General features: G+C 34.4%; 3 protein-coding genes across 3 annotated transcripts in view; 2 read left to right on the top strand and 1 right to left on the bottom strand.

The window, feature by feature from the left end:
* The window catches only part of LOC142351580 (uncharacterized), a 462,469-nt gene that overhangs the window by 129,722 nt on the left and 305,024 nt on the right, over window positions 1-27,723 (top strand). The gene's annotated exons all lie outside the window — the stretch shown is intronic.
* Window positions 1-27,723, bottom strand: part of LOC142351856 (uncharacterized) — a 218,000-nt gene that overhangs the window by 91,885 nt on the left and 98,392 nt on the right. The window lies entirely within an intron of this gene.
* LOC142351556 (uncharacterized) lies at window positions 697-7,487 on the top strand. Its single transcript, XM_075403642.1, has 5 exons — window positions 697-1,904; window positions 2,453-2,549; window positions 3,892-4,047; window positions 4,322-4,450; window positions 6,230-7,487. The coding sequence occupies exons 1-5, from the start codon at window positions 1,857-1,859 to the stop codon at window positions 7,144-7,146; spliced, it is 1,347 nt and encodes a 448-aa protein (XP_075259757.1). The 5' UTR covers window positions 697-1,856; the 3' UTR covers window positions 7,147-7,487.

Genomic DNA, 27,723 nt, shown 5'->3' on the forward strand with positions numbered 1-27,723 from the left:
ACATACGACACAGATTCATATGTCTTGTTAACAGGGCCGTACATTAAAAACAAAAGTTAAAGTAAAAGTTTAAGAATCTCTACCAAGAGGTTCAAGTGGCAGAAAAAACAGATCGTTAGCAGTTCTTTTTACTAGAGTCACATCTCTTTCTCTCTCATTCATATTTTCCATACTTTTCTCTACTATTCCTTGCATTTTATAAGTTCCTGTTTCATTCCTTTATTTATACGCAAATTTGTTTGTTTACAAAACGCTGCCTGAAAATTCAATAAAAACGTCCATTTTAGATCAAACTTGAGCTTCCCAAACACTTTTCGTGCGTATGAATAGCAATTTTACCTATAATTACCTCAAAACCGACAGCTGCTATCATTATTTATTCAGGAGGGATTGACTTTAAATTTAGTCGCGCCAGCCCCTATACCTTTATGGATTTACTCAACATTTATTTGATTTAACTTATCGTTCCCATTATCAGCTAATATAAGTTTGATTTTATTTGAGTAGCTAAACAAGAGTGCCCCTGGCTGTTTGAAGGGAATTTACAGATACTATTCAAAGTAATCAATTGACGACGACAGGGCATAACTGTGTTCAAACAACGCCATTTTCAATGATAGAATCAGTTTTGAATTGGGTAGTTTGAATGTAGCCCTTCAAGGTGGAGGGATGACCGGGGGGGGGGGGGGGGGGCAAACAGCAAAACCGAAGTAGACCAAAAGGCGTGGTTGCTGAAATTCAATTTGCGAATTTGTAGGATTCTTTTTTGTGCTTGGCGAAATTTTTCTGTGTTCTTTGTTCAAACTCAAATGGCTAAAAATTGAATTATTGAATGTGACAGCGCGACAGATTTTCAGCGTTTTCAATTTACGTCGCTTAAAAATTATTCCCTCTTTGTAAACAAATCTTTATGTCGAAGACATAAACAATATCTTTGTATTCATCACAAACACTTTTCAGAAAAGAAACCAGTATTAATTTGACAAAAGAATGGTGGAAATATTCACAATTATTTTTCCTCCCAAAAATTGCACAGAACATAAGAACATTATCAGACACCATTCCACCTTTGCACCAATCAGAAATTTTACAGCGGGAGAAAACGTGAAAAATTTATACCAATCAATAATGATAATTCTTCATTTTCCCCCGTTTAATTCTGCCGCCACCAAAAAGGAGAAAAATAAAAAGACCACTGTTGAAAAAGTCGATGCCATGACACACAACACTTAACTCAAAATTTGCCCACCAGCAAGTAACATTGACCCCTTCTTTTTAAAATATCCCGCCCCATTTAGAAAAGCAATTTAAATTCCAAAATTCCAAGCCTACCAGCAGGATCCATTCGTTGATATTTCCACTCTGTTTATTCAATCGAGGGAAAAATTATTCGTTCAATTTTCCCGTAGTATTTTTGACTCCAGCTTCCCTAGCAAATTTGTGCATTTTTGTATTTATTTTATATCATCGAATTCTTTTTTGTTTGACCTAAATTCATATAGGCCTCCCACCGTATCTCTTCCGCCATTAGATAAATTGGAAACCCTTAAAAACCCACCCGTAGTCAACTCTAAAACCCTAAATAAACACCAAGAGTACAAAATTATACAAAATCGAGAAGGGCGTCAACTCAGTCACAATCATGGCCGAGAGCAACTTTATAAATTCAATCGGCGACAATTTTGCAACTCAAGAAACTGGCTTGCCAGCTACAAACAGTGTAGACCATAACAATCACAATTCAAATCGGCCAACTGGAATGGGTGCCCAAGACTTCTATCCCTGGATTTCTATTGTCACCCTGGTGTTCAATAGCATTTTTGGCTCTATCGGGAACTCGATTGTAGTGACGGTGTATGGTCTCAAACGAAACAAAAACGCCAGTGAAAATATTCATCTTACAGGTCTGATATTTTTTGTCAAATTAATACCGATAAGCTTAGTAGGCTGAAAATAAAATCAGAGGTATATTCTCTCACGATAAGCTGTTGATTCATTAAAATGACAAGAACGTACAGGCCTTGGAGGGCCCGAAAATTATGCAAACATTGAAAGCAAAAGCTGTAGGTCGCGACATATAACCTCAATGAACAACAGCATATGTACTAGTTGAGATGGCAAGATTATATTTGCAGCGACCGTCAGTTTGGAATAAGAGAACAAAAGTTATCCCAAGATTCGAGCTTCTTGTAAATAAAATTGATATCTTGAATGTTCTTGCCAAACAAAAGTAATTATGGTTTAAAAAATGTTCCGAACCTGTTGGGACTCAGAGGACAAAAATTGTGAACAAAAAATTGGGGGAAACTGTAATTAGTGCACTCTTGGCCATAGCGTATAGAAATATTTTTTACAAGTCAGTACTGGGTACAATTAGGATATTTGTGTCAAATTTTTGATAATTTAACCATTAGTATTTGGCACTGAGTTGAATTTCAGGCAATTGTTTTAGCTGGCTTGTCTGGACTTGGCTGTAGCGGCACTCTACATGCCAGTGAGTGTATTCCAAATTGTGACGAACAGCCAGTCTAGTTTCGTGTGTTTAATAGGTACGATTATTTATATATCTTCTACCCTTCATAACAGACCCCATTCCGATGGATTCAATGAAAAGCTAGTTTTGCAACATGCAAATTGGGCTTTTATTTGAAAAAAAAATAAATGAACTAACGAAAAATGTAATATAGATGATATTCATTTATGTTAGCTTAGTGTAATAATTATTTGCTGATTGTGTAATCTCGCATTAACATTAACGACGTGCGAAGGTGCAATATTCCTTATTGAAACCATAATCAAATTAGTTTTCGTATCTAACACTACCTTCTCTTAAAATACACAGCCTGCAAGTATAGTGAAGACTGTCCCTGTTGGTCATTCGGCGTTTCTTTTTTTACTATTCAGAGGGAAAAAGTAAAAGCTTATAGAAAATTCCAAAATTACATTTCTCACAGGGTTACATTTTATTCCGCAACAGGTGGGTATGTCTCGGTATGAAGACCCAAATTGGGCGCATTTTACGGACTATTTATATTTAGGGTTAGCTGATTACAGAGTTAATTCTTGCGACGGGAGGTCAGTTACATTCAGGAAATGTGTTCTTTATCAACTCTGAACTCACAATTCCGATATTAATTCAATGATTTTTTGACGCTCCAATAAACAACAAGTAAATCAGTTGAAAACAGTGCATTCGTAAAAAGCCATTCGAAAAGTACATTCGAAAAAAAATCATTTTTTCAAATCAAATTTTACAATAGTTTTTAAAATTAAATTGCGTCAATGATAAAAATTGAGGACTGGAAACAGGACGGGGGAAAGCAACTACAAAAACTACAGTCTTGATACAGATTTGCTCACAATTAGAACGCCAGAAGCTAAGAAATCAAGAAAAAATGGAGCGAACAAAATAATCAGTTGAGCTTCATTCAGACTCGCTCAAACGACCGATATAGACAACAAAAATGGGCAAAAAAGACGTCGAAAAAATGCGTATATCTCCTTTTGACGCAGTTTCCCCCAGAGGCCACCAAAAAGGCCGCATGCCTTTAAACGCGCGTGAAGGGGGGCCTCCTCAATTAATCAGCCATTACTTTGCCGCAAGGAATGAGCTGAAACAGTTTATCAACGTAAAATAAAAATCCGCGGACAATTTTTTTGAAATTGAGCTTAACTTTATCTGATCTCTTGCATAACTTCAGCAGAAAAAAAACAAAACTTATCAACCCTTGCGGACCAACATGGGCTTGAACAATATTTGGTCTTCCTGTTGCAGCAAACCCAGCTTAGTGGCAAAAGAACATATAGCCTCCATACCTTTAATATACAATAATGAAAGGGGGGGGGGGGTGGGGCTATAATAAGAATGACCCAATTTTATCTACTTTTCAGATAAGGGAGGAGCATTCTCTTACGTCACAGCTTCATTTGTGATGTTCTTCTGTATAGCAACTGACCGCCTGATAGCTGTGAACAAACCACACTCATACAAGACTATCATGAACTCAAGGAGGGTCAAACTACTCAGCACGTTTTCTATCGTCACAGGTCAAACCCATTTCAAAGCAATAGCTAGCAATACCTTTGTATCATTATAGCCCCCTTTATTATTAAACCCCCCCCCCCCCCCCCCCGTTGTAGTTTATTTCGGCTTTGGGCGAAAAACTTTTTGAGTTTTAACCTCTCCTAAGATCCAGAAGGGCGAGTAAGTTCATCTATATGTATATATATTCTTTCTGGGGGGGGGGGGGGGGTTTGAATTTTAGCTGCAGATGAAAAGAATCTCCCTCTCCTCTGATGCGTGTTTGTATGTGTGTTTCAGGTGTGGTATTTGCAGTGCCAATAGGAGTGAGTTGTTTTACAGAGAGCACTGCTGATGATCTGCGAAACCTCAACTATTTCACCATGTTCTACTCTGCCGCAGTCATCCTACTCGTTATATTCTTATCAGGTTATAATCACTTTCACTTTGAGCACAAACAAAACCTTATCAATTTTTTAGTTTGCAAAATCGGTTTTTCGGTTTGCACTTTTTGATGTCAATGATCCTGTAGCAATGGGACTCTTTTAGTGGTATATACTTTTATACATCGTATTTATCAAATGACCAAGAAATTGTTTTTTTTTCCAAATGTACCACCAAAAGAATCCCTCAGTTAATTCTGCAGCAAAAAGATAAACAATGAAAGACCTCAGTTTAATATGAATATAATAACTCATTCTTACTACAAAGGTCCCAATAAAGTTCAAACATACCGTTTCAAACACAGTTTGACAGTTTGAACACAACATTTCATATCAACTTCACTCACAACTCATAAGTTTATCCGAAACAATGGACGCTGTCATCAGTATTTGAATGATTTTCAAATAAAACCAAAGCTTGTGACTCTGGGGGGGGGGGGGGTGGGTGGGTGTAGATATGTGCTAATAAAAGTAACAGTTCCAATTAAAAAACAATAAAAGCTGACATCACAGCGAAACGGAGAGATACCAAATAAAAAAAAACGTTCATAGTATGTGGGAAAAAAAGCACCAGTGGCCTTTTCCTAATGGCAAATATAAAAAACAAAATATACTTTGGATGACTGTTTCTTAACAAATTAATAGCAGCCATAATTGATGCAGAGATGCTGACGATTTCGAGAATTGCAAACTCGAGCACACTAATTCATTCCTCAAAGCACTCAAACATACTCTAGGTTTGTAGGTTTTTGTAATATGTAGCTTTTTGCTATTTCACTGAGCTGGACATTCAAAGAAAACGATAACCAATTACGATAACAACAATTACGATAATTACAAGAAAAACGATAACAACAGACAGCCAATTAAAAAAATTTCAGCGGAAAAAAAGAAAATGTCAATCTAACGGCGAGCAGAATCCTAACAAGCTGAGCACCGCGACAATAAAAATACATCATTATATTTCTCAGCCCTTACAACTAAGAAATGGTTTCTATTGTTGAGCCGCAAATAACATGTGGTAAATTACAACGTTCACAATCGATGGGGGTAGGAAAAAGGGTTGCATAAAGTAAGTGTTCATTATAAGGAAATGATGCAAAATTTTATGCAAAAATCTGGTTCAATGAATTGTTTTAGTCCATACACAAAAAATCATGAATGACAAGACAAAAATCAAAAATACAAACAACTAACGTTGGGCAAATTGCTCTCAACCGACTGGTGATTTGTTTCACCAGTAGCTAGCTACGGTTTATGGAGGCTAGGTCGAGTTTTATTAGAGGGGCGTGGGGTGGGCGGGGGGTCAAATTTATAACTTTATGGTGTGAACAACTAACCTTCATACCATGAATTTTTGTCTCCGAATCAGTTTCGGTGATTCTCATACTTAAAGTGTAGTAAGCCGGAAGGCTCTACGAAAACCCAATGCCCTCTGGTCGTTACCTATTCATCCCGTTTTTGAGGACGAAAAGTTAAACGGTTAGAAGAAAAATCGGTTAATGAAAAATCGCATAAAAACGACCGCAGGACTAATATAATTGATACAAACTTTGTTTGAGAGCAATTCATTATTAATCATCAAACTCCATGGCGAAGGGAACCAATGCGTACGTTGGAAAACCTAAAACATCAACTTTTTCGGTTTAGTGTTAATAGTTTGTAACATCCTTATATTTCAGTTTCGGAAAATCACCTTTGTTTATTGACAAATTTACTAGAAAAGTCAGATACCGAACTAGTTTGTAACATGCTTATATTTCAGGCGCATATATCAATGTGTTTGTCGTGGCTCGCAAGACGCTGACCAAAAACATCTCGAAAGAGAACAGGGGAGCTCTGCAACTGCAGCCCAAAAGCAACATCAGTTACAGCAGCAGCAGCAAACCTCAGAGTACCGCACTCGAGAAGTCCGAAGTACTCTCCAACAAACAACAGCCCACAACGTCATCAAATTCAGGAGTGAGCAAGGTTTCTTACGGATCTAACGCTGCAGCAAAAGGTGGCAAGAAGCCCAATAAAGGACGACTACTGCTGACCCGATTGTCTCGAGGATCTTTCAGCGATGTTCAAGTTACACAAGGAATATGTGTTACGAGTTTAGACAACAATGACAATGAGAATAACAACGAAATCGCGGTGTGCTCAAGCCAGGCTGAGTTGGACCAAAGAAGTGGTAACAACCTCCACATATCGAATAACAAAATGCGAGCATCCGGAAGTGTAAAATACAGAGTAGAACTGAAGAAAGCTGGAGTTAACGGTATCCATAAAGTAACTAATGGAACCAAAGGCAAAAAGTCCAAAAAAGAGGACACAGAAAGCGACGAATCTGGCGATAACGAGTCACTTAATGCTCAACAGGAGCACATGGCACGGATGAAGCGTGATCGAAACGTGCGCAAACAGTGGCAGATTGCCATCACTCTATTCCTGGTCACTTTTGTGTTCATTGGATGTTACGCTCCTAGTGCAATTCTAGACCTGGAAGTATGGCACGAACACTTGAAGATTCCTCAACTCAACATGCGAGTAGAAGAGATTCTGTTCGCTGTGCTCTGGTATAGTGTTCCTGCCAACCCCGTCATTTATGGATTCACCTCACCCCGATTCAGAAAGGAAACCAGACTTTTGCTCAACCGGATGAAATTATGTCCTTTGAGTGCTAATGACGCCATTTAAAACTTTCTGCTAGAAATCGCTCTGTTTGTAACCAATTCTTACTGAACGCATCAAGAGTTGGACACGGAATATAGATTGAGCGGAACCCTCATATCAGATGGTGTCCTGACTTGCATGAAAATAAAAGCCCGCAAATGTTTTAATAAAAATATAGATCTGTCCCCCCATCATAGTGGGAATTTTACACTTCTATTATTCCACTCTCGCATTGCATTACAACACACGAATAGTAGTATAGACAGCTGCAGAGATAGGGGGTAGATCCAAATTATGATAATAACCTGGGGTCTTTCCTATTATGGTATAATTAACATGAGAGGCTGGCTATAGTTTATATGACATTAAGCTTTGGGGGGGGGGGGGGCTATAATGGGAAAGATCCTAATCTTAACACTAAATGTTGTACTGTGTTTGTTATTACCAAATTGATGTTAAAAAATTTAAATAGATACGGGTAATCGTGATTAGAAGACACTTCTGTTCTGAAATCTTTCACCTCGATTTTCGAGTTTGATTCCCTCGAAAAAATCAAGTCAAGCAACAAAGCATAGGAACTGCTTCATACAGAAAAAGAAACATAACCGACTAACGTCGGGCGAAATTCACCCAACCGACCGGCGAGCGGTTGGCTTTGTCAGTAGCTAGCCAGGGTTTAGTGAGGATAGCTTTAGCATGATTCGACTCAGCAACCCTTTAGTTTTCTAGCCTTGTTAGTAAATATATAAGTAAAATATTGCAATTTAAAAGGTAAGCTTCCAGATTTCGGAGTGAAAATGTTCAAAACTATTTTTTGTCCCTAGATTTATGTCAAGTAACCCATCTGCAAGACTTGAAAAGCTTCGTTGGCCACTAATGATCGTTAAATTCAGAAAAGGACAAAAAATTCAAAAATTTTGAAAACAATCGCAAATTTTAACAAAATCTTGCAAAAATTCAAGAAATTAAAATCTTCAAAACCATTTTGTTGTCTCAAGAGACTATCCAGTATCCCTATTTAAAGTTTTAAATAGTTTCACTGGCTTAAAGATCCAAAAACTTTCCGAAAATTTTTATCATAATAATTAAATTTTATCAAAAAGTTGCTAAAGCAGGAGTCATTAAAATATTGATAACGATTCCATTAGAGCTAGAAACTATGTGACAGCTTATCGTCAAACCTTGGAGGAGGTCCCTTGGACCCAGGTGAGGGAAAAAATGATAAAAAGTACAAAAAGATTCTAAAAACTTGAAAAAATTGCAAATACTTTTTAAAATGGCTGATATTAAAATCTTGAAAAACATTCCATTATATCTAGAAGCTGTGCAGTAACCTATAATCAAACCATAGAGGAGGCTATGTGACTCTGGAGGCTGAAGAAACTCAAAAAATGACCAAAATTTCAAAAAACTTGAAAAAATGCTAAAATTTTAAAATTTGTCATTAAAAAATTGAAAGCTATTCCATGGCACATAAATTTTTTTCAGTAACTTATAATCAAACCCTTAAGGACGTTCTCCGGCCCCTGCGTCTGGAAATGCGTAATAAAAAATGTCAAAAATTTGAAAAAATGCACGTTTTGTCAAAAAAAATGCTAATATTTTTGATATGTTGAAACCATTCCATTACCACAGGAAACTATGCAGTAACCTATTATTAAAACCTAGAGGAAGTACCTTGACACCTAGGGCTAATAAACATCAAGGAAAAAATGGTTCAAAATAGTATATATTTGCGTGTTTTTAGGGAGCGTTTGTTAGGTTGTTTAGTTAGAAACGGGTGGGGGTTGGGTCAACAATGGCGGCGTCTTCAACCTCTAAGAACCGCCCTTCACACCATGAGTATAAGTCTCCAAAAAAGTTTGAGCTGAAAGGCTCTAAGAGCACTTAATGCCCGCTGGGCGCTACCTGTTTATCCCGTTTTTGAGGACGAAAAATCAAAAGCGTCAGACAAAATATCAGTCAAGCAAAAAGTCGCATACAAAAAATACCGACAAGACTAATATAAGTGCTACAAACTTCGTTTGAGAGCAATTATAACCATTTCTTCCTAATTCAGACCTAGTTAACCAAAATACCAATGGAAAGTTCTCAAAAGAAAGAAATAGGTGCCCCATCTACCAAATTAAATTTAAATAAACACCAGTTTAATTGGAGATCTTGGTTTTCTTTGATCTGGATGAATACTTCACAGCTAAAATTTAAGATGAACAGTCAAATTAAACTTTACATAATATGAAGCAGAGGTGAAATACCGCCCCTGTTGCTATATGAAGAATGGCGAGAAAAAAATGGCGGAAAAGATAATCTAATCAGCTGATTTGGCGTACGTAACGCAATTGTTGTATTCGCACTGAAAATTGATTAAAATATTATTCAACGGCCCGGCTTCGCCTCAGATTTCGATAACTTCCGATGGCGATAACAACTGTGTGGTACTATTCACTCCTCGACAAAAAATGCCAAATTATTTTGGCCGATCTTATATAACAGTTGTCTTCTAGGGTCATCTGATTGGCATAAGGTACAATGCGCCTTGTACCAACAATTTTAAGACGGGAAAATATATATCGAATTCATTCATTCGAACTATCAATTCTGGGTTACGCATTGTAGAGGCGAAAAAACATCATTTTGCAACTATAATCTAGTTTGATTTATATGAAAGAGTGAAATAGACCTTGTATTTTATTTGCTGTGTTTCTATATAGAATCATCGAATTGTACATTTATTAGAAAATTTAACTAATGGCAAAGGCAACAAAACCAAAGTTGCATAAAACAAAAGCTTTAAACGTTTTAATTAAAATATAGATCTATTCTGCACCCACAAGCTTAGTGGGAAAAAGCGGTAAATTTTACAAAACACAGCAGGACAATTCCTGAACTGCGATTCACATAATTGTTGATTGATATACAAATTAGACCTAAAAATCACCAGGAATGGATTTGAGAAACCATTTAGAAAACAAACCTAGCACAAAACTGGAGAAAAAGTGAAATCAGAAGAAGCCAAGATTTAAAAAAAAAACCTGGATGCAAAAACCGACAGTGCAAGAGTTTGAACCCGTGACCTCCTGGATGGTAGTCTGCGATCTTAACCAAACAGCATATCCGATTTTCAAACACAATTACAAACTCCCCTATATATGAGCAACAGAATTAAAATCGGAATAGGAGCAATTGAGGTCTCGCATAAATCAAGGGAGAACAAAAAATGTTCCAGAACAAAAGCGCAAAAACAAACAATGAAACATTTTGCTGAACGAGACAGATAACTTAAAAAAACTGATTCTAACTTCGTTCGAGAGCAATTAACAACGACCAATAAAGCAAACTTTCCGTCACCATTTCCCCATTCTACTAAAATAAACATAGAGCCACAAGAAAGTCTCAAACCGAAACCACTCGCTTTTTTCGCTCCACATCCTGTTTCGGCATGACCAGAATCAAAGCTCAAATTCAACATCAAAAATGATCAATTGTGTTTAAATCTCTTAACAGAAAGCATGTCCTGAAAAGCATAAAAACTTTGAAATCTAAAATTTAATCACCATAGTTCCTCTACGAGACGCAAAAGAAATAGAGTCAAGTGCCGTACAAAACAGATCGCAAACAGATTGCATTGAAATGAATTGATGAAGTTGCTGATAAAATCCACAACTATAATTAACTATTTTTTAATTTAAAATCCCAAAAATTTTTCGATAAAAATTTAAATTTTTCAATTTAATTCCTCAAAAAAGCGTCGAGTGTTGCCCTCAGTAAGCAGTTGTTCTTTGACCTTGAAACAATTTAGAGTCCTCTGAAATAACCCTACGCAGTCGATTAGAGAGAGTAAGTCAATTATGATAAGAACTTTAAATCACATTTCAGCAAATCTACGCTATTGAGCTTAACAGATGACGTCACGTGTTGATAACAGCATTGATTCCGCTGACGTGATAACCTCAATTTTCACTTTTCGACCAGTTCGTAGTTTTGAAAACTACTTAACGGATAGCTACTTTACTTAAGTATAGCTAAGGAGTTAACGTATAGTTAAATCGTAGATTTAAAAACTAGTTAACATTGTAACAAGATGAGAAATATTTCGAAAAACATTAATTTAATGTATACAGCAGGCCTTTCTAAATTTTGGTTCCAGGTGAAGTTCGCATTACAAATAAAAAGAAAGATGATTTGAAAACTAAGGGAGGCTACTTTTGACAAAAATCAATTCTTTCGATTAAAGAAATAATTATTAGATCATTTCCGCATTTCTTAATACCCAGTACATGTGGATGATAGGGTTGTCCAAATGCTTAGTAGCAAGTCTCCTTGTTTTCTTCAAAACTTGCTTTCTCAAATTTAGTTCAGATCGAAAGATTTTGACCTTTCATTAAGCAGCTCAGAAGAACGAACGTGCAAATTTGATTAGATTAGCCAGGGCGTCCTGCAGGTTCACTAGCCTGATTATGATTACTAGCAATTTTCTGGTGTTTTTTGTAGTCATCGCATGTTAGTCATCTCATTTTTGTAGTCATCTCATGCTAACACAAAAATAGCAATCAGCAGGTTAACTTGTGTGAACAAATTAACAAGCATTGAAAGCAACAAAAGCAGGCATGACCCAAAATATAATAGCAGTTACAAATATTCTATACTGTCAAAACTCAAAAGGTTACAATTTCTTATCATTATTATCACCAACATGGGAAAAAGAATCCGAATTTCATCAGTCTATAAAGAGCAAATGAACTGCATCTGTTCACAATAATTTCACTTCATACTCATGATTACTTCACACAGATTAAAAAATAGTAATCAAAAATCAATTGAGAGCTGTGTTTCGGAAAAATATGAGTTGTTTCAGAGTATAATGCATTGGGATGTAATAACTGCTTGAGCTGCAAGATAATCAACCCAAACGCATTGTTTGTAAAAGGCAACACCCTGACTTCAAAGACGAGGATTAATTTGAATGGGGTAACTCGCAGATTAAAATTAAAACAGGAAAGAAAACATTCATCTTTTTAGTCAGCCTATGGGTTGACCTGATAAATCTTTGATTCAGCTGTTGCACGGCTCTGTACATGATATATTGAAGAATTTTACACACAGTAAAATTAAAATTAAACACTAGTACAAAATATGATGTTTCATCTCAGAATGTGGGTTCCACTTGAATGCTTTCTCCATACAGAAAATAGCACAACGCTACCTTAAGTTTTATGGTCAAATGCTCTCCAGTAGTTGTAGATTTTAAAATATTACGGACGAATTGCTCTCGTACGAAAGACGAAGTCTCGATTCTATTTTAGCCTATATCAGTAAGGGCGGTTGATTTCAGCCTCCTTTAGCGGGGGAACGAATTGACTAGGCCGCCTCAACTGATTTTATTGGAGCTTATAATAGATTATAAGAAGATATTACATGTTCATCAAAAATTTCAAACCTCGCATTCAGTCGCGACAAGTGTCTTTAAAAAAATAGGGAGGTCATTAACAAAAAAGAATCCCACAAACAAATGTGTTCAAAAGTTTGCTATCAAATCTGATAAAAACTAAAAAAATCATCATACAAATCTATATCAGTTTCTATGGCTGGAAGTTACCAAGTGAGACTAGTTCAGAAAACTGCGCTGAGATTATATTTTCAAAAATAACAGAAAAGGAAGCATAAAATATCTTACTGCACAATGAACATCAGTTGAAAAAATACAAATGAAAAATTATTTCGCACTTTAGATGACTGGATGTGGATAGCTGTTGTGCAATTATAAAAAAATAAAAGCTCATCGACAGATAATACTGCTACTAAAAGAAGCAAAATTTGAAAGCTATAACCGAAAAAAATTGAAAGTTGGCGCAAAACCGAGGTAACATTGCCAATATTATCCAAAAATATTAGCTGTTGCTTCCTCAAAAGCTCAAGTAATTCTTCCGGCAGCGCAGTTTATTTGTGCAGACACTCTTTAACCGTGATTGCCGAAAAAATTTGCTCGCTGTTCTGAAAGATTACGTTCAAATAAACAAGTAGTTTTTTTTCTCAGATATCGAAAAATTTTTATAGAGCAAAAAACCTAAACGACTCAAAATGGCACTAAATTGACGCTGTGAAATGACGCTGTGAAATTGACGCCTCGAAAATGAAAACATACCCGGCAGATTGCCGGAAAATAGCCGCCGTTGATTCCAATAAGCATGATTGGGATTGAAATAACAGAAGATATTGAAAAAAAAACATTTTTGTACAAAAACATTTTTTAAGTTCGATTTATTTTGATGGCATTTCGTGGTTGAACATACTTCTGTTTCTTAGAGAGAGGCTACAGGGGCTACTATCAATAACAATAAGCATTAGAGATGGTAAATAAGACTTTTGGGCTTTATGAAAATTGGGCTTTATGGGTTTATCCCGTTTCTACTTCTGACTTCAATTTTTTATACTGACTCTGTTCATCTTGAATTGCTTTGCTGAGCAACTGATGTTCAAAATTACTTTTAGCAGAATGAGAGAAGAGAGAAACTAGCCTAGAGAAGTCAAAAAGATTTCACGCAAAATGTTGAAAAGGCGGCAAAATGAGGTAAAGCGAAACATTTTTTTATTCGACGAAGTAAAAAAAAAATAGGAGCGCTATAATAGCCGGCTGAGAAGATGAGGGCGGCTATTAAAAAAAAACAAAACCCAAATAGAAAATTCTGAACTTAACGGGCGTTCGAATGATACCCCTCTTATTCACAACTGGAAAACAAATATATCGATAGGTCAAAATAGACTGAAAAACAGCTAATGTTCTCCCCATTTTAACAAGGAAAGAATTGTTAACATTATTGATACAAAAAGAACCAAGGAGGCTAATGTGCATTGGCAAATAATGTTACGACCCTGATTATCCACATTTTTGGCCTAATTGTCTACCAAACGAAGAAGAGATAGAAAACTTTCAAAAATCAAAAATTGTTCAAAAGTAATTGCTGTAAAGTAAAAAAAATGCGTTACACTCAAATCATTTAGTAAAAAGAATAGCGCCAGATAAGAGAGCCCATGAGACCTGCAATTATAAAGACTACGAGACCATACCAACAACAATCAAATAGTAACGAACAAACATTACAAAAAACTCTTAGGAGTATTCTTTTGAAAAAAAAGACTTAACAACAACGTCAAAATGGCGTCAAACAATAAAATTAAACAAACCAATTGGTACTTCACTAAAATCATAGAAGCTGTCCTTTATAAGATTCGGTAACAAGTAGACAAAAAAGACAGAAATTTCAAATAATGAAAATCATTAGTTATCTCATCTGTAAGAAGGTTTATGTTCATTTATACCTACAAATGAAGGCCTTGAGAACTGTCATCATCCATAATATGTCATACGTCTACAAAAAAACGACAAATACAGATGAGAAGCAAGAACTGAATTAAGTTGTGCGTGAAAACGGCGTCGAAGCCGCTATGACCATAATCTATTCCGTAAAAAACAGACATAATGGATTACGCCTTCCATGAACCTCCATAGTTTGATCTGTGACCTCTGAATAATGAGATTAGGTAACCAGTAGACAAAATACAACAAAGTCAAAAGTGAGAAATAAGTTTTTTTAAAACAATTAATTTCACAGTAAAAAAAACAGTTGTTATGGCCGAGCTTCTTAATTGAATGAGAAAATCTCTCACGGCGAAATCGAGCGATGAAGTTAGAACAGCGCGTTGCAAGAAGCTATAACAGCGCGTTGCAAGCAAAATTCAATGCTACATTCTATCGAACCCAAATTGATTTGTTCACTTTTGTCAGCATACAAACTTAGAAACTCTTATTGGTACGTGATAATCATACATGGAGCGGAACAGCAAATCAAACCCAAACTAACTCACGGTCACGCAATTATCACGGCAACGTGTTCGTGAAATACGAAATCGAATCTCTCATTAAAAAGAATTGAGATCAAATAGAGCGCGCGATACCGAATTTGATCAGCTAGTTTACTTTTTTGCGATGATTATACCAATTCAGAGAGCATGATGCAAGGTATAAGATATCCATAACCCCAAACTAATTGTATTCAGAGAATTAAACAACTTATGTCTATCCAATCAACTGTCCAGAATTGATATAAAAAGCAGCATGAATAGAGTATCAAAAATAGCAAAAATCAGTTCGAAATTTGCAATTTTGGCCAAATTCAACTGACATACAGTGCGTACTGCAGCATAATACCTTGAGCGGTAAATTAATGGTTTCTGTATATCTGAGTCTTATTTCTGTATTTTATGTTCTTTCTGAGGAACAAATAGAAAATTTGTGCAGATCATAAAGTCAGTTTAGTTTCTATTACTGGCTGTAAGAGAGCCTAACCTAGTTTCACATTTCTGTTATTGAAACCACTTGAGAACAAGAGTTGGATTATAAAACCGAAATTTCAGAATTTTGTTCAGAAAACCCAAGTCTCAGACTGTTTTACAATTGTCAAAGAAACAGACTTGAAAATTTGCACAACAAAAGCCAGGTTGCAGGGCTACAACTTTTTGTGTTCGACATTTCCCCGATTTGGTTTATAATTAGAGTTTATTAAAATTAGATTGTTTCAAATGAAATTATTGTATTCTTAACAAAACAAATAGTAAAACAACAAAGTTGAGCGATTAGTTATTTCGGCTGGTTGAGTATCAACTAAAGCAACGGTAATCTACAATATAGAGGATAATACAGTTCACGGAAGTTAACTGCAAAAACGTAATATCCGGACAATGTGAAACCGAGGACACAAACTGGGCGGTGTAGAGCTTTCCCTTTCTTTGAAGGGAGAGCAGCCGTCACAAGACTAGCTATCAAATGAAATCATCCGATAAATTCATTTTTGTTCTCCAACGAAAACTATTGAGATCTTTCAATATTCATAATATGTTATATTCATAAAATGCACTGAAAAAATTCGATAGGTTCAATTGTGCCATTCTTTAGCACCAAGAATGTGATACAACCTGCACTTAACGAGACTATGTTACAAATAGAGAAAACAGAACAGCAAAACGCAAAGTTAAATAATAGCTCTCTGTTTTTAAAACATGTGATTTCCAAATGATAAAAAAAACTTCAGCGATCAATTGAAATCAGTAAATAGGTTCCTTTCACCCACAGGAAGCCGCTAAGAACTGAAATTATCTAGAAATGTTCATACGGCTGCAAAAAGAATAACATACATAAAACATTCCATTAAATTCATCTAGAAGAAGTTCAAATGAATGGAAAATGAGTAACCGAAAAAATTTTGTAAGGTATCGAAGCCATAAAACAATTACTTCAAACGTAAAACCACACTAAATACTGTTGCTAAAAGTTGCTCAAAAAAGAGAAAACAGGGGCAAAGCTCACTAATTCATTTTTATTTTGAAAACAATTATTTATTCAGGTCGGAACGACTAAGTTTTCGTCTAAAAAATAGAAAACCTTTGCTGAATCTCCATAGGATGCTAATTGGACGTGCGATTAGTAAACATTCATTCTTCATTTGAATTGTTCTGTTGTTTAATTGTTATAAAAGAAGAAAATGCAAATACTTTCAAGTAAGACAGCGACTGATTTGAACAGTAAAAAACAATGATTAGAAAAAACTCTCTCTCTCTCTCTCTCTCTCTCTCTCTCTCTCTCTCTCTCTCTCTCTCTCTCTCTCTCTCTCTTATGGCTGTTGATCCATTAGGAACATCCTCTTGTTCCGCATATCATGAGTATGGATAATTTGATAGGAAAAACTCGATTTGTTTTAAAAGCGGAATAAAAGCGGAATTTTGGATAAACATCGAGATAAATTAGCAAAACACCGGCAATATTTTAATTCAAGAAGACTCTCAAAGGGAGCACAAGTAAAATTAGTCTTCTTTAGAGTTAACGGAGATTTTAACAGCAGTTTTTAGGTGTGTTCGTTCCGCAATTTTAAAAAAATCAGCTAATGCAGCTTATATCGGGCCAATATGGCAAAAGCAACGAAAATCAGACAAATGTTCAAAAAAGAAACTCGATAACTCCGAAAAAAATTAATATAAAAATTGTTTAAATTATGTACGATACGCTGAACGGGCTTTTTAGTGAGACCACTCAAAAACCTCTACGATGAATATATACATCGGCCAAAATTGACTGAAAAACTTAGCCGGAAGATTGCCGGAAAATGGCCGTCGTTGACCAATTTGACCGATTTTTTTTTCTGTTTTATTTCCAGTGTCAAAAAATGTTCTATTTTGGCGTTCAATTTCAGTAAGATTCCGCAACTATACTCAATTCAGCCTCTAAGCTGAAGGCTAAAAAGCTTAATGGCAATGCCACATAGCAAACACTATTTAACTTTGCCAACCTAATTCAAAAGGACTTAATGACAAGTCTTTGTGCCTCCTTTGATTTTGCTCTTTCGACTTTGACCGTATTCACTACATTGCATAATTCAATGCGTGAAATAAATTAAAATCCATTCAGTTGAAATAGTGAGTGAAGTAAGTCAGAGGTTAAGCGTGAAACTCGTGACTGATGTAAAATGAAAAACGTGATCAAAATGTAAAGCGAATTAACAATAAATGAGAGCGCCTAAAAATATGATCCAAAAATATAATCCAAAAATATGCCACAAACAATACAAAGCTGACCAAACACATATGCCTTTTCAGCTCTTTTTTGCTGCTTTTGAGAACATATGCAAGAATGCTGCCTTAATTGCACAAAACAAACCAAAGTAATTGTGATCAACAAAATTTGGTCTGGAGACTATTCAACTGGAAAACAATTTAAAAAAACGCAAAATCAAACTCAATGTTAAAAACTAAAAACGAAATCGGGTGAGTCACAAAAAACAATCCTTAAATTTTGAAATTGATGGGACTGAACGTTTGGAAGAATGAAAACCAGACATAAATGACAAAAGTCAAGATTTAAGATCTTTGGATGGAGTTGTCAATTATGTGTAGTAAACATTACTTTTGTAAACTTGAAAATCAAACACCATCAGAGCTCCCTAAAAACCACCGTTGATTTTGCTGATCAACATTGAGATTGACTCTGCAGGAGAAAAATTTTTCAAAATTTTTCGAAAGTGTCCAAGGATATTCAAATACAAAGTGCAGTTTCATTGTATTTGATAATTATGACGAACTCAAACTCAAAGTTAGAAGATATGAGCAGATTACTAATGTCGGTTGTAATCTATATTAAATACATTTGACTACTATAGGCAATAAATAAACCCTTTTTAATGGTTTATCCCTCTTTTCGTAGTTTCTCGACTTGATAATTATTTTTGTACTTTTCTTACAGTACTTCAACGAGCAATTGCACCTGATGTCTACATGGTTCAAAATGACAAGTCTACAAGTGAAAAATGAAGGGCGACAAATTTCAGAAGCAAAATAAAGAAAATTATAAAATTCAAACTTTGGCATTATAATTTCACACAAAAAACAATACCTTCGAAAAAATTATGCATGAAAGATTTATTTTACTTGTGAATGAGTTCAATAACTAAATTGTTGAAAACCACGGAAAAACAGAAAAGAACTTTAAAAAAGTTCACTTTATGCATATAACCTTTGAAAGAGAATTTTTTTCTACCTCTTAAACTTTTCTCCTCATCATTTTCCGCCAATCTTTGGCACTTAAAATTCATAACAACTAAAAAAAACGCTCTTGACTTGTACCAGTAGTTCTCGTTTCAGAAAGGATCCCATAGAAGAATTGGTGAGCCCATGAAGCGACAAGAAAACAAAGTCGCTCTATGACATTCTTCGATTATAAAAACCGATTTGAAAGTAATATAGTTGCTTTGAAGCGGAACTTACTTTCCGTTAAATAAATTATAGAAAATAGCAAAAAAAAATTAAAACCAAATCTAAATTTTTGTTAGAGTAATGGCATGAGAGGAAAGGAACAAAGAAAATCCGATCTATTGTCATTTTTAACTTGACAGTTTGTGAGCAAAGTTATCTATAGCCGACCAGTGCTGGCCATGTATGCAACGTCAGAAGCGAAAGATGATAAATTCTGAGAAGACGTTTAAATTGAAAGTCAAACGTGAAAATAGTGACTTATAACAGAAAACGTGATCAAAATGTAAAGCCTATTGAAAAACATAGCAAGACAAAACCTGGCCTACAATCCAAAAAAATTTCACTGACTAAACAAAAAAACTTGACCTAGTACGGACTATGAGATAAAAATCAGATACAAAAAATTAAAAAAAAAGAAATCAATGTCAAATTGCCGCTTGCGAACAAAAAAACCTCTAGCGAGAAATAGAAACTTGGATCAAACTAAAATCTAGGCCCAGAATGAACTGTGAATGAATTGGTGAAAACCATTCAAAATAACTAATCCAAAAAAAATCTAAAAAACAGTAAAAATTAAAGTGAAATGGCCGCACGTAAACCAAAAACCACTAGCGAGAAATCGAATTTTTGTTCAAACATCCTTTTGTCACTCTACTTTTAAAATTAGAGCGAAAAAACTTCACGCCGCAAAAGCACTCGCTTTTTCGCTCGCCGTGACCAAAATCACCAAACCATTTTGACTTCGAATCATGAAAATGTGGGAACAGATCTTAAAAAAAAACACAGCCGGAAGAATTCCGGAAACAACTTGAAGAGTCATCCTCGTGAACACTTACGTTTCGAACGAACTGGTTACTACCAACGACTACTATAAACAGAACAGAATCAGTAAAAATTGAAGATAGCCCATAAAACCAACTGAACTAAAAAATTACATTGCACTTATATATAAAACAAGCCAAATTTTTTGTACACAATTGAAAACAATCAATGTACGCAAGCACCAAAAGTCAAGCCATTTTAAGCTCTCAAAACTTTATGTTGGAAGAAAAATTTGAATACTGTAAGAAATGGACAAAAATTGTTACAACATTTATCAATTTCCGTAAGTCTCTCAATCGAAACACGTTTTAAAAACTGTAATACTTAAAACTACCCAAAAACACTACACAAAAAACTGTAATCAATTGATAACTAAATAAACTTTGTCACTTTAACTATCAACAAAATTTGTCGCTTTCAATCAGAATGAACGCGATAAAACTAAACAATGATCAAAAAATTAATCAAATCGAAATTAACCATGCAAAAGACTAAAAGAGAGAACAAAATTCAAACGCAAGAAATCGTATGTTACCAAAACCACGCTCTAAGAATATTCGCAGAAAAAAAATGTTCTTCATAAGTTTTTAAAAGTGGAGCTAGCAAAACCTCGGTGCAATATGTTAAATAAAATTAATTGCAAACAAAAATAAAAAATTCAAAGAAAAAGTCAAAAATTATTAGTTCAAAACGATAATTTTTAATTTAATAAAGATATGGCGAATAAAAATATGAGTGTTACCAGAATGTTAGAAAGAAACTTGCTAGAATGTGGAGAAAAAACATTGTGAAAAAGATAAACAAAATACTAATTCACAATTTCAGGAAAACTAAATGGGAAGATCTAAATAACAATCAAAATGAAAAATGAGGCAAGAAACATGGTTTTTTGTTATTAAGCAATCGAGGTGTAACAAAATGACAGCCATCTTCCTGTCTCAATAAGAAGTGAAAACAGCTCAATTGAGAAACAGTAAAACATTTTGAAAAAAAAATCAAAATATGGTAAACATTTTCACTGAATTGCAAAAGAGTTATCGCCAAAAACGATTCATTTAGCACCAAAATGAACCCAAAGAAACCAATGGTGCACCAAAAAAGGTTTTATGGTGAATAAACTCAAAGTGAAAACAGCCAAAATAGGATTAGTATGTGTACAATTAAAAAAAACAGTACTCCAATTCAGGAATCTCACGTCAAAAACAGTAATCCAATTTAGGAATTCTCAAAAAGACTTTGACATATTTACTAATTTCATATAAAAAACTCCGCGAAAGAGCCACCAATGGAGAAATATTGATGGAAAAAGCCAAAAATTGACCCAAAAATTCAGAAAAATGAGCCAATTTTGTACTTGAGACGCATTATTAAGCTCTCAGAAACACTGTGGTATCAATTTCAGATGATTGAATACTCATTCCGCACCGACTAAAATTTACTTCTATAAAACACTTCTAAAAAAGTTACAATAAAAAAAAATTGAGCCAAATGGACGAAAACACGCCTAAAAACTGTCATTTAAATACAAAAATCTCTCCAAAAAATTTCAAATCTTTCAAAGTCAAAAAGTCATTCACTGAACGCAGCGCATGCACAAAAAAATTCTCTCGCTCAGAAAAAGTTAGTTCACATGGTAACTTAACGCACTTTCACTATTAGATCAAAACTCAGCGTGAACAAACAGTACTTCCGGTAAAAAAAAACTTAAGAAAACCAACTCCTCTTCGAGTCGTAAAAAAGACAGCGCCCCAATACAATTCAAATTCTTCGAATTGTAGAGCGCCTAAATAATAGTCGTTGAGAGGCTGACCGTGGCTATAAAAAATCCCATTTGAGTACATAGTTCTCTCACAAAAGTGGGTCGGAACAGCGACGTAGTTCATTATTTCATTGGTCAAAATATGATCAATCATAATTTTGATTGAGTAAAGACATGTTGATTTCAGCTCTTTGACCTCAATTACCCTGAAAAACCTCGTTGATATGATCGCACAATCAAAAAGAATGATAACAGACCCCCGTTATAAATAACGTTAATTTTAGCCTTTCAATATAATTTTCATTTTACTTCTGAAGCTTGAATATATTAAATGACAATTGAATACAATGCTATAATTATGCAGGCAAAATTCATTACAGCTATTTTCGTTGTCTTTTTTTTGAAGGCAGCAAAAAATCGAGCGCAAATTCTCTCTGAGTCACAATCTTAAAATGCGTGATTCTACTAAATGATATCACAACCCCGGTGACCGGGCAATAGATCGAAAGGACAACAGATCGAAAACAGAAAAATTGGGACAATAGATCGAAAATTAATCTTTATTCTTATTGGTTGAAATTAAGCATTATTTGCGAGCTGCAATATAATTACCACATTATGGCCAAGCCTCGCGAGCCATGGCCATGCCTTAGCGGCCCGTGGGACTTGATATGAATCTATCACAACCGAACAAAATATCACAACAGAACATGTTATATGCTTTATAATATATGAGCGCTCAAATAGTTACAACTTTGCGGAAACATATGAAAAAAATTGGCTACAACTGTTCATCAAACGATATATCATTGAGACAAATGCGTCCTAAACAGCAAAATGGAAATTTTTTGGCATTCAAGAGGGGATGGAATAACTTCAATAGTCCGAATGAGTTCTGATACATTTGGGTGACTTAATTCTTAGTTCTTTAATAGAAACGTTGAATGTTTCTTTTGAAGAAAACATCTGTTTTGTTTGTGATTTTAATAATAGGCTTTGCTTGTAAAGGGGGGAAGTAGCCTTTTTCAAAAGTCACTCAAATCATACTAAAAAACCAAAATTCAATTTTTGTCAGATTTATTATAATAAATTGTTTTCACTAGGGTTCGGTTTCATCAACATTACGTATTTATTATCCGTCATATCAATTATTCGGCAAAAAAGCGGTGATATTGAAACAAACCCTGGCCCAGCTCAAATAGAAAAATTGAAAACATTAGACCAGTACTACAAAGAAAAGAACAGAACAGACGATAATCTCAAGTTCTGGTAAATGAATTGTAGAAGCCTAAATAATAAATACGAAAAGTTATCAAATTTTTTGACAACTCTCGATCAGTTGTCTTTCCTAGCTGTTACCGAAACATGGATTTAAGAACAATACTATTCCAGATTCTTTTTTGAGCAGTAGTCATCAATTTATTCACCAGCCGAGATCATCATCGACTGAACTGGAAAGAGGGGGAGGTGTAGGCATATGGATACCCAAGAAGTTTTCAATCAAAATACGAAATGACTTGAACACCATCAACCGGAGTTTTTTTGAATCACTATGGATAGAAGTAACTGAGCCTCTGAAAGAAAAACTGCTCATAAATGTGGCGTATTGTTCAAACGTAAACCTTTCAAAATTCTTCCTTGATGAAATGACATCAGAAATTTCAAATGTTTACTCTAGCACTGACAATCTAATCCTGTTTGGAGATTACAACATAAATATTACTAGAAACAATTACTAAACAACTTCATTGCAGATAATGGGCTTCAGTATGTAAACACAAAAAAAGCAACATGGACAAATGGAGAAAAATTTTCTTTAATCGACCACTGCTTTATTTCTAAAAATCAAATCTTTGAAACAGATATAATAGAGTCAATACTTGAAAATGATCATTTCACTATTGTATATCAATCATCATTGAAATTAGAATGGAAGCAGCAAAATACAGAATATTTAATGCGAGATAAAAAGAGATACATAAGAAGTAAGTTTAACCGTGATATCGCTTTGCAAGACTGGTCACTAATGTAAAAAATCATTTGTGCAAATGAAATTTTTCATAAATTTATTGAAATTTTCCAAAATGTATTAAATAGTCACGCACCTTTGAAGAATATAGAAGTGAAAACAAAAAAGGAGAACAAAAAATGGCTATCAAAAGAACTGCGTAGTCTCATTAAAGAAAAGCATCGTGTATTCAATGAATGGAAAAAAGATCCTAATCAAGAGCTCTTTAACAGTTACAAAGTACTTAGAAACAATGTTAATAGAAAATTGCGTAAAGCATCTGACGATCATACCAAACAATTTTTCGAGAATCTCCCAACTTCAAAAGAACAATGGAAATTTATCAAGAACAAAAAAAACTCAAACAAAAGACAGAAAAAATTGCAAAGCTGAAAGAGGGCCATAATGTAATATCAGATGAAAAAAAGAATTGCTAACTGTTTGAATAATTGTTTTGCCCGTCTTGGACTTTACAAGGGTGAAATAATTGCTCCTAAGTTGCCTTCTTTTAATTTTAAGGGAAATGAATTCAGTTTCAGGCCGGTAACCAGAAGAGAACTATACAAAGTTATTGACAAACTACCAACACAAAAATCAGCTGGACCAGGTTATATACCATCTTGGGCATTGAAAGATTGTAAGTTGTCCATTGGAACCCATTTACAGTTTGCTATTAATGAGTGTATAAACGCAAACACATTCCCTGAAATTTTAAAAGAAGCCTGTGTCACTCCCATCTATAAAAAGGAGACAGGCATAACCCTGAAAACTATCGACCAATATCGGTCACTCCAACGTTAGCAAACATTTTTGAAAGACTTCTCTTAGAGCAAATGTCGGAACATTTAGATATAAAAAAAATAATTAACAAAAATCAATTTATTTTCCAAAAACAAAAGTCGTGTCTTAATACAATAATTGCACTGACAGAGAAAATAAATCATTATGTTGAAGAAAAAGATATATTCTTAACAATCTTTTTGGATTTAGCGTAAGGACATTTTTATTCAAAAAATTGAAAAATATGGTTTTGGAGAAAACGCAAGAGTCTTATTGAATTGGTTTCTAATTAACAGGAAACAGTGTGTTAGAAACGGATTAGTTGAATCCCACTGGACAATTATAAATCATGGTGTTCCACAAGGTACTGTACTAGGACCACTAGTATTCATACTTTATGTAAATGACTTCGGTGAGGAAATAGGGAAAAGTTCGAATGTTTTACAATTTGCAGATGACACAGCAATTTTATGTCATGAAAAAAAATGAACAGTGTTTAGAAGCAAAGGCTAAAAAAATATTGATGGAAACTGAACAAAATATGAAACAAAACAAGTTAACACTAAATGAAGGGAAAACAGATATAATGGTTTTCAAAAATGAGAAGTTACCAACTGTCAATTGCGTTGAATTTAATAGTCATTCATTGAAACCAACAGATGAAGTCAGATACTTAGGTGTTATTCTTGACATACCAAAAACAACTTAATAAAGTGATCAGTAAAATGGCTATAGCTATCAGATCAATTTATTTGGTACGCAATCAAATACCTTTAAAGGCTCGAATAAATCTCTTTAGATCACTTGTTTTATCGCATTTAGAGTTTAGTGCAATATTTTTTCAAAGTTTGCCGTCCTACTCAATTGACAGAATAAACAAACAAATTAGATGGGGCATAAAAGTTTGCTTTTTCGAACAAAACATGACAGTGCTCATAAACTACTTCTTGAAAATAAAATACTTCCCGCAGAACTTCAAATAGCAAAAACTTCATTAAATAGACTTTTCGATATTGTCCAACAAACAAATAAACAAGACCAAAAAAAATTCAGAGTAATCGGAGACGTTGAAATTAAAGTTAATAATCGTATATATGCTTTTTCTATCACAACAAAATGTAAATCAAAATGGAGTCAAAATTCAATTATAAGAAACTTTGTTCGGAAATGGAATAAACTTCCAAGAGCTCTAAGAAAGGAAAAATCAAAGAGAAAATTTAAAAAAGAATTAAAGGAAGAGATGCAAAAAAGACACAAACGAGTTCCAATGGACAAAAAAATTGAAGGCTTTAAAAGTTTATTTTTATAAAATAATTCACGAGAACTAGAAACTGAACCTTAGTTTTTTATTATTATTATTATGTTTAGTTATTCAAGGGAAAGATGTAGTATGTTTGATTTATAATATTACAACAAGTAACTTTAACCTTGGGGTTATTCGTATTTACATGTTTGAGATTTTTTAAAAAAATCTGATTGGCCAATACGTTAACTTGAATAATTTAATTTTCGATCTATTGTCCCAATTTTCGCTTTCGATCTGTTGTCTTTTGATCTGTTGTCCTAGCACCCACAACCCCTTTGAAGAAACCAAAACGTTTTTCGTTCTATGCTTGCGTGCATTTAATGCTAATTTTGTTTGCAGGACTTTAGCTTACAAAAATGAGTGCAATATCATTCCGAAAAGAAGATCTATTTTTATCTACATAGACAAATCTGTCAAAACTATTCCTTTCCCCTTTAATAGCTAATGGTTTCTTTTCAGTGCGTGACACAATCCAGCAACAAAGCTCATTTGAAAAAAAGCACAACATTGCACTCCAATTTTCACTTTGTTCAAAAATATATTTCCTAGTACACAATTTGAGATATGGAAATCGAACGCTAATTAGAACTTAATGCGGAAACATTTCAAGACAGTGTCAAATTAACAGATGAGCAGTTTGAAAGACCATAACAGGAAACGAACTAGATCAGAAAAGGTTAAATGTCGATTCCCTTCCTGATTATGCGTCTGATTAAGTCTTGATATCTTTCAATCCACATTAAATAGACCAACAAAGGATTATCTAAGCCTCATTGCTTAAAAGCTCAGCAGATTACGTCAGCTCAAATTTCAGCAAAATTTAACCCCGTAACCACCATAAGAGAACTCAACCAATTTTATTGCCTGAAGAGACTATAAAATTACCCAGCATTTACGCATTAGCAAAAAGAAGTCGATAGAGGAAAAAGACGATAAAGCATGTCTGCCAATGATGCTTCCATTTCAAGGCCTCTCCATTGAGAAACTTGAATTAGACACTAATTCATACTAAATATGAGCTAAAAAGAATAATTTCAGAACACAGCTGGCAGATTGCCAAAAAATGCTGCGATTTCATTGATGATAAACACGATCAAAATACTCCTAAACATGGCATAACATAGAAACAGATCCAGATATAAATTGACAAAGTTATCGACACCGCTCAAAAAGCTACGGTAAAACATTCAGCGATAAATTATTACAGCTTGTTAAAATTCATTGCAAAGAAGCCTTTTCATTGGGGACCTTCATTGCACATACGAGTTCCTTTGACCTTAAACTAATTCAAATTAAAAGTTTTAAAGTGCAAAAGTCATTTTATTGAGTGAGGCAACAGTATGATCAAAATCTAATCACTCAAATGAGCTAAAAACGCTGACCAAAGACAATGAGAAATACGTCACGCGCGCAAAAACCGTTAGTGATAGGAAGTCTTAGAGAAAATTTGACATTTTCAGCTTTGCTGTGTGAACAAATATAAAACGAAAAAGAGAGTCAGGCGACGAAACAAAAAACATAGCAGGACAAGTTGTGAAATACAATCCGAAGAATTGAATGAAAAACTTATAATTACTGTACTTCACCAGCAGATCAATTGAACAATGCCAGCCAAAACAAAAAACAATCTCATCTTGCGAAACTAAAAAATCAAATGAACTTAGCAAAAATATAATCATGGCTACAACCCTTGGACCTTTTACCCTGAAGGTCAAGTTTAATCTATATAACTATACAAATTAACCAACGCACAAGCCTTGAAAGAGGTTTATTGGCCAATAAAGATAGAAAAACTGAAAAAGAGAAAAACTGAATAAAGACAAAGACGGAAAATGGAACTTAAAATTTCCTAATTTTGATATATAGAACAATTTTTGTGTCTCTTGAATCTGCCCATCTGCAAGACCTGAACAAATTTCATTGGACCGTAAAGATCAAGAACTCAGAAAATGAATAAATTCAAAAAAATTTGAGAACTTGCAAATTTTAATGAAAATTATTTGCGATATTTATTTCTTCAGAACCATTTCATTGTTTGTCAGAGGCCATCCAGTAACCCAAACTGAAGCTCTAAAAAGTTAAATAATTTGCTCATCAAGATCAATAAACTAGGAAGGTGACAAACATTTT

The sequence above is a fragment of the Convolutriloba macropyga genome, chromosome 13 (assembly GCF_964194025.1).
Source record: "Convolutriloba macropyga chromosome 13, txConMacr16.3, whole genome shotgun sequence".
Lineage (NCBI taxonomy): Eukaryota > Metazoa > Xenacoelomorpha > Acoela > Convolutidae > Convolutriloba > Convolutriloba macropyga.